The sequence below is a fragment of the Marmota flaviventris genome, chromosome 12, assembly GCF_047511675.1.
Source record: "Marmota flaviventris isolate mMarFla1 chromosome 12, mMarFla1.hap1, whole genome shotgun sequence".
Taxonomy (NCBI): domain Eukaryota; kingdom Metazoa; phylum Chordata; class Mammalia; order Rodentia; family Sciuridae; genus Marmota; species Marmota flaviventris.
The window spans coordinates 97220066-97241794 of NC_092509.1; the positions used below are offsets into that span (position 1 = coordinate 97220066).

At 33.7% G+C, this 21729-nt stretch overlaps 1 protein-coding gene across 2 annotated transcripts in view; it reads left to right on the plus strand.

Moving 5' to 3' along the window:
• The window catches only part of Acbd6 (acyl-CoA binding domain containing 6), a 153023-nt gene that overhangs the window by 64066 nt on the left and 67228 nt on the right, over positions 1-21729 (plus strand). For both annotated transcript variants that reach the window (XM_027935061.2, XM_027935062.2), the window contains exons 5-6: positions 4198-4303; positions 15034-15123. In XM_027935061.2, the coding sequence (XP_027790862.1) occupies positions 4198-4303; positions 15034-15123 (196 nt within the window). The remainder of the gene's footprint in view (positions 1-4197; positions 4304-15033; positions 15124-21729) is intronic.

Here is a 21729-nt window from a genome sequence, read left to right on the forward strand (position 1 = left end):
AAAAGTTTTAAGCATTTATTTTTTATTTGATTTTATAATTCTAGAATTACTATTTCTGTACAGTTGATATGTTACGTATTATTAAATGTATGTAAGTTTTGTTTATAAGTTTGTTGTTATGTCATCAAATATAAGTAAAAGATGACTATTAATAAGATGATGGGACTTTGAAAAAGTTTAAACAGACCTTTTTTTTGGCCGCCCAGGTGCTGGGGATCAAACTCAGGGCCTCATACATTCCAGGCAAGCGCTGAGCCACTGAAGTACACCCAAACCTGAATCATTTTTTTAATGGAACGATCAGAATTCAGTATCAAGTCTGTTTTTTGTTTTATTTCATCTCTTCCTTCATCAACTCAGTTATAGAAGGCCTTCTAACACCAGATTTTACCAAAAGTGTCACTTGATTTAGTACCCTGGAGCGTTTTCTATCTTGGGACACTACATAATAATGAGGTGTATACCTTACTTTTGTAAACCAAGAAGAGAGTGTTGGAGTAGTAAGAATGTGGAAAAGGAGAGTGGTGATGAAATATTTACTACAGGAACTGTTTAAGGTAGATCTGCTTAGGGAAAAAAATTCATTCATTGAGAAGTTGAGGAGCTAGAAACTGCTTCACTTAAATCCATGCCTGCATTTCCCTTTAAAAGTCTTTACCCTAGAGCCCTTACTTTGAGGAATTAATGAATTAATTTGTATTTTTTGAAGATATTGAGTATATTTTTGTGGATATTTTCTTTAGGTTTCCATGCATCAGTAAATGCTCATCCAATATCGATTTACTTAAATACTGTTTTGTATCTAATTTCAATTTGGTATTTCTGAACTATTCCCATAAATGTGCTTTTTAATTTTACGTAATAGTAGTTAAATGAACTGTATGTGGCTTGCCTTGAGAAACAGTCTATGATAGGAAAATAAGTCTATGTAGAAAATGGCACAGATAACATCTTTAGGAATGGACAGGGATCTGGACCTTCTATGATGGGGTGGAAAATAGCCATACCTAATACCCACACCTTTTGTTCATGTCTATTCTTATATTTCAAAAGAATTTAAAAGAAAACCAGTGATTTTTTTCCCTTAAGGTATATAAATGTATTTTTGTCAATTTTAAATACTTTGGAGTAATATAAAGAAAGACATTTTATCCTGTGCTAGGAAAAAAATGGGGTATCCCTAAGGCAAGTGGTATTACCAACATAACTCACACTCATCCTAGAGAACATATTCAACAGAGAGGAATCAAAATAACTTAGTAGGAATCATAAGAGAGAAATAGTGAGAAGAGTAGAAGGGCATTGACATTTTTATTGTGGCTCTACAATACTTCATAATGCTTGGATTAATTTGGATATATTATTTAAGATAAGTATGGCTATAGAGGAGACTACTGCCTTGAAAGATGGTTTTGAGCTCCAACAAGGAAATGTAGTGGGAGAAAGAACTCAATTTGTACAATGTGTGTGATTTTGTTGGGGGCAAGAAAGGATGTGTGGAAAGCTTTTGCTCCAGATATTTCTCCATTTGGGCCACTAGGTGGTGACATTGTATAAAGACAGCTTGGTTGCTGGCAAATAAAATAGTCAAAAATTTGGTTTGGAAATGAAAACATATGTTTAACAATTAAGGCTAAGAGTATCCTCTAATTTTTTTATATTAAACACTCAATTTTGTAGCACGTTTGTGGTGATTTTATTAAACTTCTCTTTTTTATATTTAATTTACATATGCACCCTACCCTGAGGTATTTTATACTGCCATAATCAGTGATAATAAACTACATACTGTAAACAGGCATTTAAATAGACAAGTGCCCCTTGTCCTCCAAAATATTCAAATACAAAGACAAAATAATTGATACAGATGATGTATCTAAGAAATATATTGAAAATATGTGAAGCAAAATAAAATTTTAGGCTGTACTGTGTTTACTCCTTTAGTACTCATAGCATAGATTACATGTACTGAAAGTTAGAATCAGAAGGAGGGACCACTCAGAAGATCCTCTCATCTCTGAAGAGTCCTTGCATGTTACTGTATGGGTAGCCCACATCCTTAGGATCCTCCTGCTTTCCTTTGTGTGTCACCACCAATTCCCCATATTTTCAGATTAAACAATTGGTGGGTAGTATTTATTTGTAATGACTTAAAATAACACTGTCCCTTCTCTCATGCTTGAGGTTGATGTCTTTTGAATTAGAGGGGTCTCTGATATTGGATTGGGACCAGTTTCCAGAGGAAGGTCCCTATTATTCCCAAGTTGGAACTCTAAATGTGCTTTTTTTATATAAATAGTGTTTTTTAAATATTTTTTTTTTAGTTTTAGATGGACACAATATCTTTATTTTGCTTATTATTTTTATGTGGTGCTGAAGATCGAACTCAGGGCCTCACATATGCTAGGCAAGTGCTCTACCGCTGAGCCACAACCTCAGCCCCATAAATAGTGTTTTTGTTGATAATTTAGCTGATTTGGTATTATATGAAGCCCTGATTTTAAAAATCAGACTTCCTTTCTGGAGTGTTGAGTTCAGTCTTCCATATTTTCTTTACAGAGTAAATGATCTAGAAGTGCATTTTCACTTCTGCAAAACAAGACATTTTCAAATTGAGTATGGCTTCCTCCTTTTTCTCATTTTCTTCAGCTTGAAGTGGGTTGTTTCTCTTTTGTTCTTTTATAGTCCTGTTTAAGACTATGTTCTACTTTATTTTTTTTAATTTTTTTTTTAGTTGTTGATAGACCTTTATTTTATCCATTTATTTATTTGTTTATTTATTTATTTGTGGTGCTGAGAATCGAACCCAGTGCCTCACACATGCCAGGCAAGTGCGCTACTGCTGAGTCCCAGCCCCATCCCTAGTTCTAATTTATGTTAATAGTGTATAGATTTTATTATCCCAATTATAGCTTATTTGTGAAAAAAGCAAACTTTCTTGCTTAGCTTTGTATCTGTTATCAACGGAATCTTATCTAGTGCCTTGTATGTAGTAAGTGCTCAATAAAATATCCAGATGCTTAAGAAAGTGTTTAAATGATTGATGCCAACATAATGTGTTTTATGATAATCACCTATGACATAATATAACTTTTTATACCACAAAAGTTGTTTAAATGGACTTTAAGATAGAGGACTCCTATGACTAGATGTTTTGATATCTGATGAATGGATGTTATGGCCTTTCAACTTATAAAACATAAATAATTTTTGGAGCTCAAAATGCATTCTTTTATATCTATTCATTAAATTCAGACCACATATGAGACAGTTTTGTTGTAATATTCCAAATTTCTGATCCTCTAAGGAATTACTGCTGATTCTTTTGGAAATCTGAATGAAGCTATTCTCTCACTACCCAAAACCCAGAAAAATGCCCATGCAAAGATAATTCTGTATACTATTTTAGAGAGTTCACGGACCTCATATTAAGAACTTCTCTTTTAGATTCTGGAGTAGAATGCAGCAATCATGACAAGTCAAGAGCAGAGTTTTAGTTCATTTTACTATTGATAAATGTGGTGCCGTTTGGAAGGACATGTAACCACTCCTTGCCTCCTTTTGAGTTAAAGATGGAGTGAATTAACACATGCAGTATACTAAGAATAGTGCCTTGTGCAGAGTATGCTTCCCAGTCTTTAATTCTACTCTTACAAAGGATTTCTGAATTTTGTAATACCTCCTTTTGTCTAGTTATCTTTAAGAAAATTACTTTCTTATTAAAACATGATAACAATCAGTATTTTGTCATCCTGCAAGGCACGTTGTGAGTTATGTCCTGAAGTTTGGTTCACACAGCAGTAAATTAGGGACCAAAATCTGCCATCTTATTGCAGTGCTATAATTGAAAATCTGTAGTTAGAGGAAACGTGTGCCTCTCCATTGTAAGAGTAACTGGGGAAAGGGCTCTGAGAAAATATACTTCAAGACATTGTGTAGATATACCAGTGTAATGTGATAAAGCAGATGAAGTTTTCCCCATAATTATAGCTGCTAAGAACTTTAGTTTTTTGGAATGGGGGGTTGGGCATATCATATCTATTATAAATTTTTCTTTTTTAAAAATGTTTTATAAAAACAGATTTTATTAATGTGTATGTTAGTAGGAAACAGGTTATGTTAAAAATATGTAACTTTTATATATTATCCAGAGGACAAATAGCTTTTTTTTTTTTTTTTTTTTTTAACTCTAATTAGGGAAGAAGACAAAAACATATTTGATTACTGCAGGGAAAACAACATTGACCATATAACCAAAGCCATCAAATTGAAAAACATGGATGTGAATACGAAAGATGAAGAGGTATGAAAACACCCTCTTTTGGTTTCTGATGAATGGATGCTATAGCCTTGTAAGGTTATAAAACACACTAGTTTAATTTTTTCTTTTGCTTTCTTGTTTTGCCCCAATGCCTTTTTCTAAATGATGGGCCTTTGAACTACAGCTCAAAAGTACATTATTGTTAAGAGCTTATCAGAATACCTAAATGAGTTGATGTCACCCAGTTAAGATACTTTCTGTGTCTATAGCCAACATATTTCTATCCACATAGCTGAAACTTGTCATAAATAACTTCTGTTTGTTTAAGATAAAAGGAGATACTTTTAGCATGGTAAGTAAAATCTATAGATGATAGCACTCTCATTTATAAATGAGAGCTGTTTATAAATAGCTAGAACATCTTCTTTCATTTTACCACAAATGGATATATTGTTCTTTGCTCAGTAAATATATTTCTGGTAATCTGTGTCAGAATTTTGATAAATCCAATTCTTCAAATGCTGACCCACTAGTTAAAGGAACTCTATGCTAACTTATTTTCAGAATATATTCTTAATTTATTTTATGAATAAAGCTATTCATATATTGAGCTTAAAAAGGTGGTACTTGTTAGGAAGAGGACATGCAGTGATCGTAGATAATCTGTCACATATACAAAGAACCAGCCTATTATGGTTAAGAACTCCCTCTATAGGTTAGCCCTTAATAATACCTCATTTTTAGGCAACATATTTACTATAATATATTGTCAAGGGCATTTGTAATTGAAAATGTAAAATTATAATACTAGAGTAAAGGGGGAACAATAATACTATTTGTTCTCCACTATATAATAAAAAGGCATGAGAGATGGCCAGAGAAAAGCAGAGGTCAAATTGTGAAAAAATAATTTCAGGTCTTCTGATTCCAATTAGAATTTGCTTTGTGTGCATGTGGGGGGTGAAGGGTGGTGTTTTTTGCCTTAAAAAAAAATAAACCTAATATCATTGCTTTTCTTGATTTTATTATTTTTATTTTAATGCTTGTGCTTTAAGATTTTTACAAAATTAATACATATAGATAGTTTTTTAAAAATAAATAGTACTATTAGTCTTATAACAAAAAAAGCTCTGTGATTCTAGCTTCCTTAAGGCAAAAGGTTTCAATTCTCGTAGTGGTTTATCTTGAAATTTGCATGTATAATTCTAAATAATATGCTTTTGTCACTTGATTTTTCCACTTTAGACATTATCAATTTCTTTCTATTTTATTTTTGGATTAAGTTTTTTAATCATCTTTCCCTCTATTTTTTCTCTGACCTCTTAAAAAAGTTGTATCACAACTTTTAATTTCAGCTTTCTGATTGCATCTGTATTGAATTCATGTTATTGTGACTGTGTAAATTTTATTCATTGCTAAGCTGTGGACTGTACATGTATATCAGTTTGCATTTGCTGCAGCAATAAACAGCCCTCAATTTTCAGTGGCTTACACCAACAAATATTTATTTCACCCATGTCGCCATCTTATTAGATGAGCGACAACATTTCATATACTCTGATATACTCTTACTTTAATTCTGCTTTGTTTATCAGTATTTCAAAAGGGTTTGGGATCAGTTGAGGCTTTACTGGATTCTGGTAGTCTGGTTTGGGCTCAGTTCATCTTGCTTTCATGTGTCTTCTCAGTCTGAGCTATAACCTTAATGAATACTCACTCTGGGACAGGGACTGAGGCAGACAGAGCCAGATCCCACAAATGCACTTAAAACTTTGGCTTAGAAGTGACATGTATCACATCTATTCACATTCCATGCTTATTAATTTGTTGAATTAATGAATGTTGAAAAGAATGAATAGTTTAACAGTGAAGTGCTAGACTGTATGGATCCAAGTCCTAGCAGTGTCACTTTCTGGCTATGTGACCTTTGTCAAGTTTACTTTGTGTCTCAGTTTCCTAAATGTGTAAAATGGAAATAATTGTACTTGACTCAGGATTGTTCTGAGAATCAATAAGTTAATATATAAGGTACTTGACAGACACATAGTAAGCATGCAATAAATTTAGCTTCTTTGAAATTCCTAATATGAGTGAAGAATATAATGAAGAGCCGGGCACAGTAGTGCACACCTGTAATCCCATCGGCTCAGGAGGCTGAGACAGGAGGATCATGAGTTCAAAGCCAGCCTCAGCAACTTAGTGAGACCCTGTCTCTAGATAAAATATAAAAAAAGGGCTGAGGATGTGGCTTAGTAGTTAATTGCTCCTGGGCTCAATCCCCAGTACCAAAAAAAGAAAAGGATATAATGAAGAAATAAATAAAAGAAACCACTTAACTTTCCAGGTCAGTTTTTTTATTAGTACATATCATGTGTGTATTGTATAATACTTTATAAAGTGTATATAACAGTTTACAGAACACTTTTACTTATTACTGTGTCATGCTCACAATAATCCTCTAAGATAGATATTATGCTCATTTTGCAGACGGGTACTGCCATACTGCCATTCAGAGATGTACATTTACCTTCTCAAACACCTATACCTGCCAAGTGAAAATCTGGTCCGAGAGAGTATTCTTCTCACCACTGGATTTACAAAAAAGAAGGATAATCCATTTTCATTTGACCTGTTTTATTTTATGCTCTGATTTGCAAAAACTTTTTTTATAAAATAATATTAAAAGTCAACTCCACATGTGACCTCTGCAAAGATTGTTGGATGGATGGCAGTGATCGTAATGAAATAAGTGTCTAGAACACAAATAGCTCACATTAACAGTCCTTTTGTGAAAATAACAGGAAAACTTGGAAAATATATGCCATTGACTACTTTGATGTAGTACTGCTTCCCATCTCTTCCAGTTTGTTGCCCATGCAGCCACCTTTACCCCAGCCTGCCAGAGCATTGTGTTCCCATGAACAGATGAAGTGCTTACACATTCATAGACTGAGACGCCAAGAATTCAGTTGGGTTCTCTCATTGCTCCAAGCAGATTTCTGTCCTCTCAGCCATGACAGCTCGGGCTGAGCTTTGAATACTGATGGCAAGTCCTTTTATTATTAATCAGGGATTTGTATGAATTAATTTAAGAACATAAGAGAGATGGGAGCTTAAAATTAGACTCAAACTTAACATCCTAAATAAATAGTGCTGCTTTGTGACATTTAAAGGTCTAACAGATGAAATAATTTGGTAAACCTTGGTGATGGACTCAATGTATGTGACCTCAGAATGAAGTGTCTAGCCAAATATTTTTAGTCCCTTATCAGTAGAAAGACATTTTCTTGTTATTAGTCATAAGACAATTTCAGTTTTGAAAGGACATGCAGTTCTATGTATTTATCTGATGTTTCAACTTGAGATATTTCCCTCCTGATGGCCTAGGATTCTTTGAATTGATATGTTTTTATATAAAATATTTATCCAGCAGATTCAACAAATTTTACTCTTGCCCTTTCATGACTAAAAGTTACATTTAATGCTTTTGAAGTTTTCTGTGAGCACACAAAGAAATTTATTTGTAGTTATAAAATGATAAGAATGCATTCCCATAGATTGAAATAAGCACAATAAATTATTAAATTATTACAATAAACTTGTAATTTATAAATTATTGTGTTACCTGAAATGCAAGTATTTGGGTCTATTATAGCTTATGAACAAATATATGTGAACTGCCTTTTAAATAAAATGTCTTGTATTTCATAATAAAATTATTATGTATTAGTTTCTCATATATACCTTTTATTCATATGAGTTTAAATTGCTATGAATATAGTAAAGGCTATGGTTTTTTTTCTTTTGCCACATTATAGATTGAATCCAGGAAGCACTGTACCTCTAAGGTACATCCTCAGCTCAAGACATGTATTTCAAATTAGAAATTTGAGAATTTTACATGTTTCCAACTGATATAATAAATAAGATGTTGTATATTTTGCATAAGGCGGTGAAGTTTCACAGTTACACTCTCTATTTGGGAAGTTATTAATATATCAGATGTTTCAGGGTCCAAGTGGTATTATAAGTACTAACTTTTTATTTACATTACAACTTTTATTATGTTTTTAACCATTTGCAAAATGCTTGGAAATTGAGATAGAGGATATCAAGAGATATTGAGGTAGAAAATATGAAATGGGCAAAAGAAGATCTTAAAGCTTATTTATTTTTTAAAATCCTGGTTCCATTTTTAACATTAAGCCATATTATTAAGCTCTTCACACATGCCAAGTATTTACAGTTCTTCAAAAAAATATTATTTAAAAGGAGAAAGGATTATAGAAGCAATTTTCAAAGTATATTTAAGATATGAATAGAATATTTCTTATCAAACATCAAGCATAAATTATGTCTGTATAATTCTTGTCATACACATTATTTTTCAGATCAGTATCATATATGAGAACGAAATATATGCTTATTGATGATATTTAAATAGTATTTTAAACATTTATGGTAATTTTAAGTTGTTTTAGGACAAATGTAACAGTGTATTATTTTAGCAAAACAGATGACATTATTCTGGTGCAGCTATCTGTCATAAGGTGCCCCCCACAAAAGTATTCACAGTTCATTGTTTTTTTTTTTTATAAATTCGAATGCACCCTTTTGATTGAGCTAGCTTTTTTTCCTTTCTTTCTTTTCTATTTATTTTATTTATTTTTTATTTTTATTTTTGTGTGTGTGTGGTAATGGAACCCAGGTGTACTCTACCACCAAGTCTCAAACCCAGTCCTTTTTAAATTATTTTTTTGGGGGGGGTAACAGGGATTGACCTCAGGGACACTCAACCACTGAGCCACATCCCCAGCCCTATTTTGTATTTTATTTAGAGACAGGGCCTCACTGAGTTGCTTAGTGCCTCACCATCACTGAGGCTGGCTTTGAAATCAAGATCCTCCTGTCTCAGCCTCCCAAGCCACTGGGATTACAGGTGTGCACCACTGTGCCTGGCTCATTTTTGAGACAGAATTTCACCAAGCTGCAGAGGCTGGGCTCAAACTTGGAGTCCTCCTGCCTCAGCCTCCCCAGTGCACCACCTTTCCTGACTGAGCTGCTTCTGTAGTTAAGTTCTTTCATTTCTATCCTTTTGAAGGCATACTTGTTATCTTTAGCTATTTTCCATATGTTTGTTGATTCTTTTAAATATTTTGAAGGAGGTCACCTTTCTTTTGACTCTCTTTCCTTTTCCTTCATGCTTTAGAAAATATAATTTACCCATTTGGACTTGAGAAACTACTACAAACTCTCATGAAACTCACAATATTCAGTTACAGAGAAACAAAAGATTTAAAAGTCAGGGACAGTATGCTGAGGCTAAATTTCTGCTTTTATTTAAGACATGTAAAAGGAAGGAAAAAACTATCCTCAAGAAACTTTCTATATTAGAGTATATGTTATTTTGCATTATAACTAAAATGTTAATTTGAAGGAAATGTGTTTATTTGCACTAGTGATTGAAAACCACACTACAAACTGTCTATGCTCTTTTGCATTGATGCAGACGACAACATTTAAAAATCAAGCTTATGGTCAGACTTTACATCAGAAACTTGTATTTAGAACAAAATCAAAACATAGTGAATGTAGTTTAAATTTCATGAGCTTTGGTGACTTATTTTTTGTTTTCTTAATTGTAGTAAAATGTATGTGTCAAAATCTACCATTTTAATCATTTGTAAGTATCCCTGTCTGTGACATTGAGGCTGTTCCCGTACAGCCATTGCCATCATCCAGCTCCAGAATGTTTTCATCTTCCCAGTTGAAACTCTGTACACATTAAATACTAACTCTCCATTTTCTCTTCCCCCAGCCTGTGGAAGCCATCACTGAACTTTCTATTTCTGTGAATTTGACTATTCTATAAGCCTTATCTAAATGGAATCATACAGTATTTGTTCTTTGTTGACTGGTTTATTGCCCTTAATGTTTTCAAGCTGTATCCATGTTGTAGCATGTGTCCAATTTTTTTTTCCTTTTAAAACTGAATAGTCGGGCTGGGGCTGTAACTCAGCAGTAGAGCGCTTGCCTTGCACGTGTGATGCTCTGGGTTCGATCCTCATCACTACATAAAAAATAAATAAATTCCGATATTGTGTCCATCTACAACTAAAATAATTTTTTAAAAAACTTAATAGTCTACTTTATGTGTTTGCCACATTTTGTTTATTCAAATATCCATCAGTAGATACTTAATGTGCTTTCACCTTTTGGCTTTTATGAGTAGTAAGTCTATGTAAATAATGGATATACAAATTTTTGTTCTGTTTCCTCCAATAATTCATTATAAAAACATGTAAACATACGTTTTCCATTGAACATCTGTATTCCTACCACCTAGATTCTGCCACTAATATTTCACTATGCTGGCTTTATTGATAACTTATGCATCCATCAATCCATCTTATTTTTTGATGCACTTTAGAGTGCACAGACGTGCTTCAGCATGCATATAATTAACTAGAATTCAGGATTAGTTCATTTTTCTCTCTAAAATTATTTACAATGAAATCTTCAAATTTGAAATGCACACTCAATGAATTTTGACAAATGCATATCCTATGTAACTAAAACACCTGTCAAGATCTAGAACTTGGCTGTAACCCAATAAAGTCCACTCATGTGTCTTCTTAGCCTTTCTTCTAATTCCAAAAAGGAAATCACTGTTAGCATAGATTAATTTTACTTATAGCTCTTTCTGAAAATGGAATGATACATATGTGTTCTTCTGTGTAAGGCTTCTTTCATTCAGCATTAATGATTTTGAGATTCATCCATATTGTTAAAGACCAGTACTGACTTCCTTTTTATTGCAAAGTAATGTTCCAGTGTATGAATAGACCCCAACTTATTTATCCATTACAATGGAATATGGCTTTTTTCACTGCCACTTATTATTATTGCTGTTATTACAGTTTTAAACAGGACAACATAATATCTTTCTTGCTTATTCCTTTACATAGCTTAGTAAATTCTTGTGAAGGAATTTTCAAAAGTAGTTTTTAAAAACAACAATTTCCCTGACAGTTTAGGATCACCATTTCTCCTTATTCTACATCACCAGTGTAAGAAATCACATAGTTGTTTGTTTGTTTGTTTATCCCAGCATACAGTGCTGGGGATCAAATCCAAGATCTCAACCACTGAATTTTACCTCTATCCCCTAGTTTTCTTTTTTAATGCTGATAGATAAACTATTCCACAAAGAGTCACTGACTTCTATGCTAGGTATATCTTGAGATGTTATGCTTTTTCCTGATTTTCCTCCTAATTTTTTATACAAACACTGGCACTTCACTGTGGAGAGGGACCTGGAAATAGGAGGTATTTGTAGTTTCTGGTTGTTGCAGGTGGAGGATTTCTCAGTGCCAGCTGTTATACCAGCAGCAGAAGCAAAGAATAGAAGAGAAGGTAGGATAAAGAAGACACAGACATTATAGGTTATTGGTGGTGAAGTCAGTCTTTACTACAAACGTAAATGGAAACCCATAATTTTTTCAGAGAAATTTTCAGATAAATCTGATGGCACTATTTAATTTGCTAATTAGGTATCCTATCATATGTCTGTTCTCAGAAATTTAAATATGCCACCTTTTCCATGTTTTTATCTATTGCATATATGGTATTTATGCTTTCCATCTGATCTCAAAATACCATAGGAACATGAAAACTCATTTTATAATAGAATCTCTTTTCATTTAATTTTGCAATTTCCAGGAGAAAAATCCAATTTAAAAAATTTTGCATGGTTGAAGGACAAGTAATTAAGGATATCAAAGAAGCATTTAAAATATTAAGACCCACTCTGTATTTTCCAGAAGGCTTGAAAGTAATACCACTTAATAGGTTACTTGCCATTCTGCACTTTCAAAGCACTTTAAAGTCATTCATCTGTCTGAAGTAGGACAGTATTAACACCATTCGTTAATAGATGAGAACTCTCCCCCATTCCCATCCCAGATTTTACTGTATTTGAATTCCAGAATTTATCCAGAGCTCTCCTAATAGTACCTGTTGTCTTTTGGTGGCCTGACAGACCACCATCTTCTAAATACTTCTGGGATATTTTTTTCACAAGAGTTTTAAAATCTAGAAACAAAGAAATATGTTGGGATAGTAGTAAAAATATATTTACTTTGAAAAATGTGTAAGAGATTATATTACACATAGAAAAAGGTGAAACAATTATGTATAATTAGGTAAAATATTTCAAAATGTAGATGAAGTCTTAAAGCAAATATAACTTTAATGTGTACAGGTTTTCCTCCTGGAGGAGTGATGATAGAATCTTGTACCCAAAATAATTTAATAATTACATTGTATTGGTCTAGGTGTGCTTGTGGTTAACAGAGAGAAAGTTACCACAAGTATATATTTCCTGAGTTTGCCATAATTAATTACGAGGATAGCAGCTCTGTAAATCACTTCTTATTTTATTACTTGAACAATAATATTAAATTAGAGCATATTTTTCAGGAATTTTATAATTTAAAGAAATAAAGAGTGTGGACAACTTTGTTTTGCTGATCTTTATTCATTTAAATGTAGAGCATCATGGTGGTAAAAATTTCAAAGCATGATTTATTTTTATTTACAAGCATGTTTAATTTTACTTTTGTTTTCGATCTTTTTTTTTGAGCTTTTTAATACTGTAAAAATATTAATCTTAGATGGCCGTAATGTAGATATCTTCAGCACTGTACAGAAAGTCATTGTCAGAGAATTCATTCTAATTCAAGGTTAATTAGCGTACCATTAAAATAATGTGTTACAAAAATTAATTACATTATAGGTCAAAATACGTGTTAAAAAGCATGGTATAGATGTCTGAGAGCACCTCATCCTTCTTAAAACATTGCCGTACATGTGTCACCCTTCTGGAAAGTACATCCAAAGTGAAAATCACTGCTGAGGTCCAGTCATAGGTGTTTCCCTAAAGTAAATTTTTGGCACCACATATGGCAAATTTAAAATATAACTCCCATTAACAGTAAAATGTGTTGCTTGTCTTCTTTCCCATTCAAACAGCTAAGGATTTATATTTTAGCATTAGTTGATGTAAGCCTTTTGGGTCAAACTTAAAGAAAAATTAAGAACCTGATTGGGAAGTAAAAATTATATGTACTTCTTGTGGTAAAAGTACTAGACATATTAATAGTATTTTCTTATGCAACTATTAAGTAGTTCTGGTACATATCCTATGTAAGTGTATTACATACCATCTTAATTATGTAGTAATTCTTGTTAATAGTTTAACTTGGTAGCCATAATATGTACACTTAAGATTAGAACTAAAAATGATAAGACTTTGAAATTTTATCCAATTCTTTTAATGCGAAAGCTGTGTAACATTTACATTGAACTGTAGAATATTTTGTACAGTGGTTTTTGTTCAGAGTCTATTAAAATATCCAGCCTCGTGTAGAATTTTAAATTAGTTCCCTAATAACAACCGGTCAGTACACATTAGAACTGTAGAAAATTTCACATAGGAAATGTTGCTCTAGCACTCACCAATGTTTTTTTTTTTTTTTTTTTTTTAACTGCACTTTTGGAATTGTTTTCTTAAAAAAAAAAAAAAATCTTTTGCTACTATAACAAATTGTGAATGGTTTGCCCTTTTTTTTTTCCTTTTTCATATTTTCAATTTTTTTTTTACTAACTTCCCTTTTAGCCTAATGGACAACAGTTTTTTACTGGTAAATAAATGCAGACCAAGAAAATAAAATTTTTAAAAAGGCCCATTTGTAAGGAAGAAGTTGTTTTTTTTTTCAAGACTAGGTCCTGGTTTAATTAGTCGAACTAATAGGTGCATGAAGGGTGATTGAATGAGAGAAAGAGTGTAGGCAGGTTTACAAAAGCATTCTCAAGGTAATTTTTGCTTTAAAGCCATCCTCATCCCAGCATATATCTATTTAAATCTTTTCTACAATGACATGAAATAGGGATCTCAATGTGGAAAAACAGTCCATTCTGTATAGATGAGTACATCATCACCACCCTCAAAAGTAGTTTGTTAAGCCATACATCACTCATTTCTTCAGAAAGCCCTGAGCTCTAAGAGTTCTGTTTATTCTTTGAGCCTAGTAGGCTTCTTTCCTCATGTAGAGTAAGATTTTCTGATCGAATATAGAAATAACACATTAACAGAAACTGTGATTCTATGGGTTAAAATTAATATGTCATACTTAGAACTTTATACTTATTTATTTACTCTGTTTTAAATTGCCTTTCTCAGTCAACTGTTGATGATAGACACTAGTAAACTATACTAGTATTTTTCAGATATTTCAGAGTATTAATTAAGGGGCAATGGTTAATCTTACTTTTAAGGAATAAACTGAAGGAAATTTACATATGGTAGATTTAGATTATAATTTCTACCTAGGTTTAAGTACTCATTTTTTTTTTTATTCATCAGATTTCTTTCACCAGAAGTGGTGAACATAATAATTTAAGAAAACTATATTACATTAATTTTAAAAACTTGAAAATTTACAAAGCATTTTCTTGCATTTAATTCATTCAACAATATTATTGATACAATCATTGTTGTTGTTATTCTTATTTCCATTCTATAGATGAGGAAACTGATTAGGTTGAAAAAAATCATTGGGATTCCATTTTTGCCATAGTGCATTTTTACATCAGTCATTCTTAAATAATTAACCTATAGCTTACAAACTTCTTTATCTTTCTTAAACTGTTATGTCTTTTACATAACCCCAAAACTGGATTAATTGATTTGTCTTTTTCTGTGTTTTTAGGGCAGAGCTCTACTCCATTGGGCATGTGATCGAGGACATAAGGAATTAGTCACAGTCTTGCTACAATGTAAAGCTGACATTAATTGTCAGGTAAGAGTGATAAAGAAGGGCCTTTCTTTTAAAATTGAAATGAAATTCACAACAAAATTTTGGAGATTAACCACTTTAAATCATGCAATTTGGTGGCACTTCCTATGTTTCACAGTGTTACAGGGTCACTACTGTTCAGTTCCATAACATCACCCTCCCTGCAGAAGGAGTCCCGGTGCCTAAGCCTTCCTGTTTTCCCCAGGTCCCAGACCTTGGCAACACTAATCTGCTTTTTTTTTTCTATGGTTTTGCCTATTCTAGTTATTTCATATAGATGGAATCTTGAACTAGGTGGTCATGAAATATCCTGTCTGGATCTCTCACTTAGCATGACATTTTCAAGTTGTGTACATGTTGTAGCAGGTAACAATACATCATTCCTTTTTATGACTGAATTGTATGGATATCACACATTTTGTTTATCTTATTATCAATTGGAGGAGGACTATTAGTTCATTTCCACGTTTTCACAATTGTGAATAGTGCTGCTTTAAACAGTCCTGTATTTTGTTTGTTGTAGCAACTGTGCTCAGTTCTTTTGGTATTTACTCTGTTAATTGTGTCATAAGTTAATTTGATGTTTAACTTTTTGAAGAACCTTCAAAGTGTTTTCTGTAGGAGCTGCACCATTTTACATTCCCACCACCAATGTGTGTGGCTTCCAAGTTCACTATATCCTCACCGAGACTTGTTATTTTCCTCTTAAATAGCCACCCAAGTGGACATGAAGTTGTATCTCATCATGGTATGATTTTGAATTTCCTTTCCTTGATGACAAATGGTGTTTGAGTGGTTTTCATGTACTTGTTGACCATTTGTATATTTTTTGGGATAAATGTATATTCCAATCTTCTGCCCATTTTTAAAGTGACTCATTTGTCTTTTTGTTGATGAGTTTTAGGCATTCTTGATATACTCTTAGATATTAGATTCTTGTCTGATATATGACTTACAGATATTTTCTACAGATTTTCTCTTCATTTTCTTGATAGTCTCCATGAATATACACGTTTTTAATTTTGATAGAATCTAATTTACCAGCTTTTTGTCTTGAGTTTATGTTGTCATACCTTAGAAATCATCACTACATTCAAGATTGTTAAGATTTACTCCATGTTTTCCTTTTTTTCTTATTATAACAAAATATACATAAGATTTACCATTTTAATCATTTTTAAGTATACATTCAATAAAGTACATTCACATTGTGTGTAGACATCACCATCATTCATTTTTAGAACTTTTTCTTCTTCCCCAAATGAATCTCTCAATACAAACTCCCCAGGCCCTTTTCCCTCAGCCCCCAGCAGCCACCATTCTACTTTGTAGCTCTGTGAATGTGGACCTCTATGGGTACCTTGTATAAGTGACTCTTAGATGATATTTGCCCCATTTTGACTGGCATATTTTACTTAACATCTTCAAGGTTCATCATTGTACCATGTTTTAGAATTTTCTTCCCTTAAAGTTGAATAATGTTTTATTGGATGTATTTATCATATTTTGTTTACTGAAATATCTATCAGTGGACATTTGGTTTACTAATGTAAATAATGCTGCTGTGAACATGGGTGTACAAATGTCAGTTCGAGTCCTTGCTTTCACTGTTTTTGAGTTTATGCACAAAAGTGGAATTGCTAGATCCTATAGTGATTCTATGCTTAGTTGTTTGGGGGATTGTATACTGCTCCCCACAGCTACTGCACCATTTTCCGTTCCCAACAATATATTAGTGTTTCAACTTTTCCACATCCTGTAAACACTTATTTTTTGTGTCTTTGGTATTAGCAATCCCAGTGACTGATCTGGATTCCTTTTGTCTTGTTTTTCTGCCTAATTGCTCTGGATAGACCTGCCAGTACTAGGTTGAGTAAAACTGGAAGAAAAAGGGCAACCTTGTTTTATTCCAAAAGTTTGCTTTTTAGTTTAGTATGTTGGATATGAAACGCTTTGCTCAGTATTCATTGTCATATATATCCATTCCACTCTAGTCTCCCAGGCCTCATTTGCCTACCTGGATCTTACTAGTTCTGAAATTTTCAGTTCTAACTATTCCTTCAGTTTATTCCAATATGAATCTCTTATTTGACCTTATGGATTTGTCCCGTCCCTTGACTGATGTAGTATTAGTCCTTTTTCCCTTGCTATGACAAAATACCTAAGGCATATTTAAAGAGAGAGAGAGAGAGGTTTATTTAGCTTACATTTTTGAAAGCTGAAAAGTCCAGAGAGCATGGAACCAGCTCTGTTGAGGGAGCCCTTGGCTGCCTCACATCATTGTGGATGGCATCATGGCAGGAGCATGTGTGAGGCAGGAGTCACATGGCAAGACAGGAAGCTAGAGAGTGATTCAGTGGTCAAGGTCACTCCTTTATAACAGTTCTCTCAACAGAACTAACCAGGGTCCCACAAGAACAATGTCCATTCCTTCTGAGGGCAGCGATCTCAGTAACCTAATTATTTCCCACTAGGTTTCACCTCTTAAAGATTGCCTCACCTCTTAACATCCCCACATTGGGGACCAAGCTTCCCCATCAACCCTTGGGGAAAACCACTTCCAAACCATAGTATCCCCCTTCTCCCGTATCAGTTCAGTTTGACCCACAGTTTTCCTGCTGTTAATCCCATTCCATTTTTTAGTTGTCTTAGTCACTTAGCAGAACTCTTAATTCTGATTAATGCACTGCTGGTCTTCTTCACATCTACACCTGGTACTGGACAAAGCTAGGAAACAAATTCACACAACCCTGAGGTCACCACACATCACACTGTCTGTCGTTAAGTTTGGCAAGTCTTCCAGTTTGTCTTATTTTCAGAATATCTCCAATTTCACAGAGGAAATAGAAGACATGTTTATCACCAACCCAAATCTCAGCCAGACGCACGTCTTCTTTGATGTCCCTTAGACACTTCAGACTCGTGTTGAACCCTGAGCCTTCCCTGTCTCACTCACCGGTTGCTGCCCCTCTTGACTCACTGTATCCAGCCAGTTTCCCAGGAGTCATCCTTGACTTCTTCTCTCATGTTTGCCCTGGTTTAGATCCTTTTGGTTCTGCCCCCTAAGTAACCTTCGTCTCCACCCTTTTCTCTGTTTTACCACTGATGGTACACCAGTTCAGTCGTTTTCGATTATTTCAGCACCTCTGAACTATATCCTGTCCTACAATATGTTCCCCACATTTCATCTAGAGGGGCTTTTTAAAATGCAAATTTACAAATATTCTCTTGTTTAATTTTCTTTTTCTGAGAGTTAGCAAGTGTTTAGTAATTAAATACTGAATAAAGTAATATCAGCTAATAAAGATATTGACAAAGTGTTAGAAAATTAGAATAAGAGAACCAGAAAGAACCTAAGCATCTACAAGAACCATTGAGATTTCCTTGTTGTTTTATTAGAAGAAATACCTAGACTTCTATGCCTTCTTCATGGGCCAGTTCCCTAGCTTTGAGTCATAAGCGCAAACCATAGCCTTATAAGGGCAAAGCATAACCTTGCTTTGAAATATATATAGGTCACTAATTTTAAAAAAATAAGTATTATGTTCACAGGGGGAAAAATTCAAAAAGTACAACAAAAGATTGTAATTTAAAAAATTTTTCCTTACAACATAGTTTCCCAGACACCCAGTTCTCTTCTCCAGAGGTAGTACCTATGATTAGATTTATTTGTTATACATACAAGCATATAGTGATAGCAGACTACATTCTATTTTATAACTTGCTTTGTTTATTCAACAGTTTATCCTGCAGATTGTTCTGTATTTGGTACATATAGTGCTGCCTTATTCTTTTTAAAGGCTGTATAATATGCTTTTATTACAGATTATCATAATTTAGTTAACTAATACCATTTATGCTTTCAGAGAATTCTTATTTCTTCATTCTTATTAGAATAGGTTTGTCATAATACTTTTCATTCTCTGCTTGTTTGCTGCATGACAAAAAATGTAACATTTTAAATTTGTATTTCTTTTATTATGAAAACAAGTATCTTCTTATATTTGTTTATAGTTTATTTTTGTGAACCATCTGTATCTTTTGCCTAGTTTATTTTCAGATTGATGTTTCTTTTTATTAATTTTCAGGAACCTTTTATATATTAAAGAAATGAGTACTTTCTTTGTGATACGTTAAAACTTTTACCCATCTTTTCTTCTAGTACTTTCATCATTTCATGGTTTCTTTGATCCATCTAGAATTATTTTGTATCTTGGTATGTATTTTTGTCCAGATAATGTCAACTTCATTTTCGTTCATAAAACTAGCTACTGCTTCAATAATGTTCATTGAATAAATCAATATTTTTTCCTCTGTTGATTTGATGTGTCATCTTTATCATAGTCTCAGTTCCTCCATGTATTTCAGGCTGTTTCTGGCCTTGTTCTTCATTTCTCTGTTTTTCTCTTCATGTATTTGTGCCATAGTCCTTTAAGGATAATAGCTCCATAATGTTTTAATATCTGGCGGGGCAGATTTCTTCACTACTCATTCAGAATCTTTCCCAGTATTTTTGCTTCATTATTTTTCTGTGCAAACTTTTGAAGTCATCTTACCACCTCTGCTTTCCTGAACCACCATTACTACTAAGTTAAAACAAGCAAAAAGCAAAAACAAAACCTGTTGGTGTATTCATACCTTTTATTTGACTTAAATTGTTTGAGAATATTGTAGATGAAAAGGTCCTCTTGTTAGACACTGCCCGAGGTTTTTGCCTTGCCAATTTCTTGTATTCTGTTTGGACACTATAATACAAACTGCCTTCTGTCCATGGCTTTATAGAACACTCTTCCCCGAACACCAGCTTTAATGCAGAGGAAAAGTTCCATATGGGTTTTTAGGATGGGTAGGTAGGACAGTGTGTGGGCACTGTGTTTTCTTTGCCCCTTTACACTTATATGACCATTTTATGTTTTTGCAGGCTTGGTTTTCCTTTGTTAGTGACAGTCATAATCTGGACTGTCTAACTTGGGTTAATGGGAATGCTTTGGGCTTTGTCAGTTTGAGTTGATAACATGCTTCAAGTCACAGGGCTTCTGGAGATTAGCTCTCAGAGTAGCTTTCTCCTTGTAATTTCTTCTTTGGTTTTGTTCCTGAAAAACGCTTTTCAAATATAGACAATACAAATGTAATAAATGGAAAGAAAGGTTCATCTCCCTCATGACTCAATCTTTCTTAAACAACATTATCATTGACTGGCCTATTGGTTGCCAAAAAGGAAAATCAATTTTATTAGAACTGTTTGCTTGGCTGCAGATCTTGGTACTAACCCAGCATAGGCGGGCTGATGTTATCAACTAGCTGAAGAATAATTTTTACCATTAGTTTGAAATGAAGTAGTAATTAGAGATATGTCAAAGTCTTCCCTATGTTTTCCTGTCATTTTTACTCTTCAGTATCTCTCATATGTTCTTTTATTGTGTGTTCTGTGACTCTGATGGAATTGGAACCTGTAATTTTATTTTATTTCTAAGAAAGAGCTTTTATAGATTTCATTTGTTATCTGGCATTATTATAGAGGTTGTGCCTCTTCCTCTGCTTGGTATTGATTTGTAGTTTAACTCTGGAAATTAGGGATTTCCCACACTTGGGACTGGGATGTAGCTGAAGCCCACATGCACACCCAAAGCATGTTAAAAAGAATTTGGATGCTGGAGATTTATTGGTAGATTTCCTCAACTTTGTTGTAAAGTAGCATTAAGGCCATAACTGGGGTGGGAAGAGCGGGAGCACCTGTGGTGTGGGTGTCTATGCAGTGTGCTGGGCGTTACACAGGTCAAAGAAAAATGTTTGTTTGAGTGGGGTGGAAATGTTTAAGGAATTTTATGATTTATAAATTACATAAGCTAAGGCTTATAAAATAGCACGGGGCCACAGGCCCTCTCAGAGAATATCTTACTCTGGCTGTCAGTATATTTATAAAAGATTTCAAAAACACGAGAGAAGTACAAGGCAGTAAATAAAACCACCTGTAATCCCACTACCTGGTGTGTGTGTAGAAGGGGAGAGAGGAGGATAATGCAAACAACATTTTGTATCTGCTATGGTTCATATTTACTGTGTGCTAAGCATTTTATGTACTTTTGGCAGCAGGGTGGGGGGGTTACCAGGGATTGAACTCTGGGGCACTTGACCACTAAGCCACATCCCCAGCCCTATTTTGTATTTTATTTAGAGACAGGGTCTCACTGAGTTGTTGAGCACCTCGCTTTTACTGAGGCTGACTTTGAACTCGCAGTTCTCCTGCCTCAGCCTCCAGAGCCACTGGGATTATAGGCGTGTGCCAGAGTGCCTGGATTTATGTACATTCTTTTGTCATCCCTTCAGTCCCGTAGCATACTTGTTATTGTGTGCATCTTACTGATGAAGAAGCAGGCATTTAGAGTAGTCATAGAGCTAGGAAGTGGTGAAGCCTAGATTTGAATGGATCATTTGACTCCACAGCTCAAGCTCTTAACCTCTCCACTGTAAAATTTGAGCGTATTTTATTCTCATCTTTGTTTCTTCTACTTATGGGCCTGTAAATATTTTAAAGCTACATGGTATAATATTGTACATGAAGTATTCTTCCTTCATTATTCAAAATTATCAACATATAAAATAAATTCA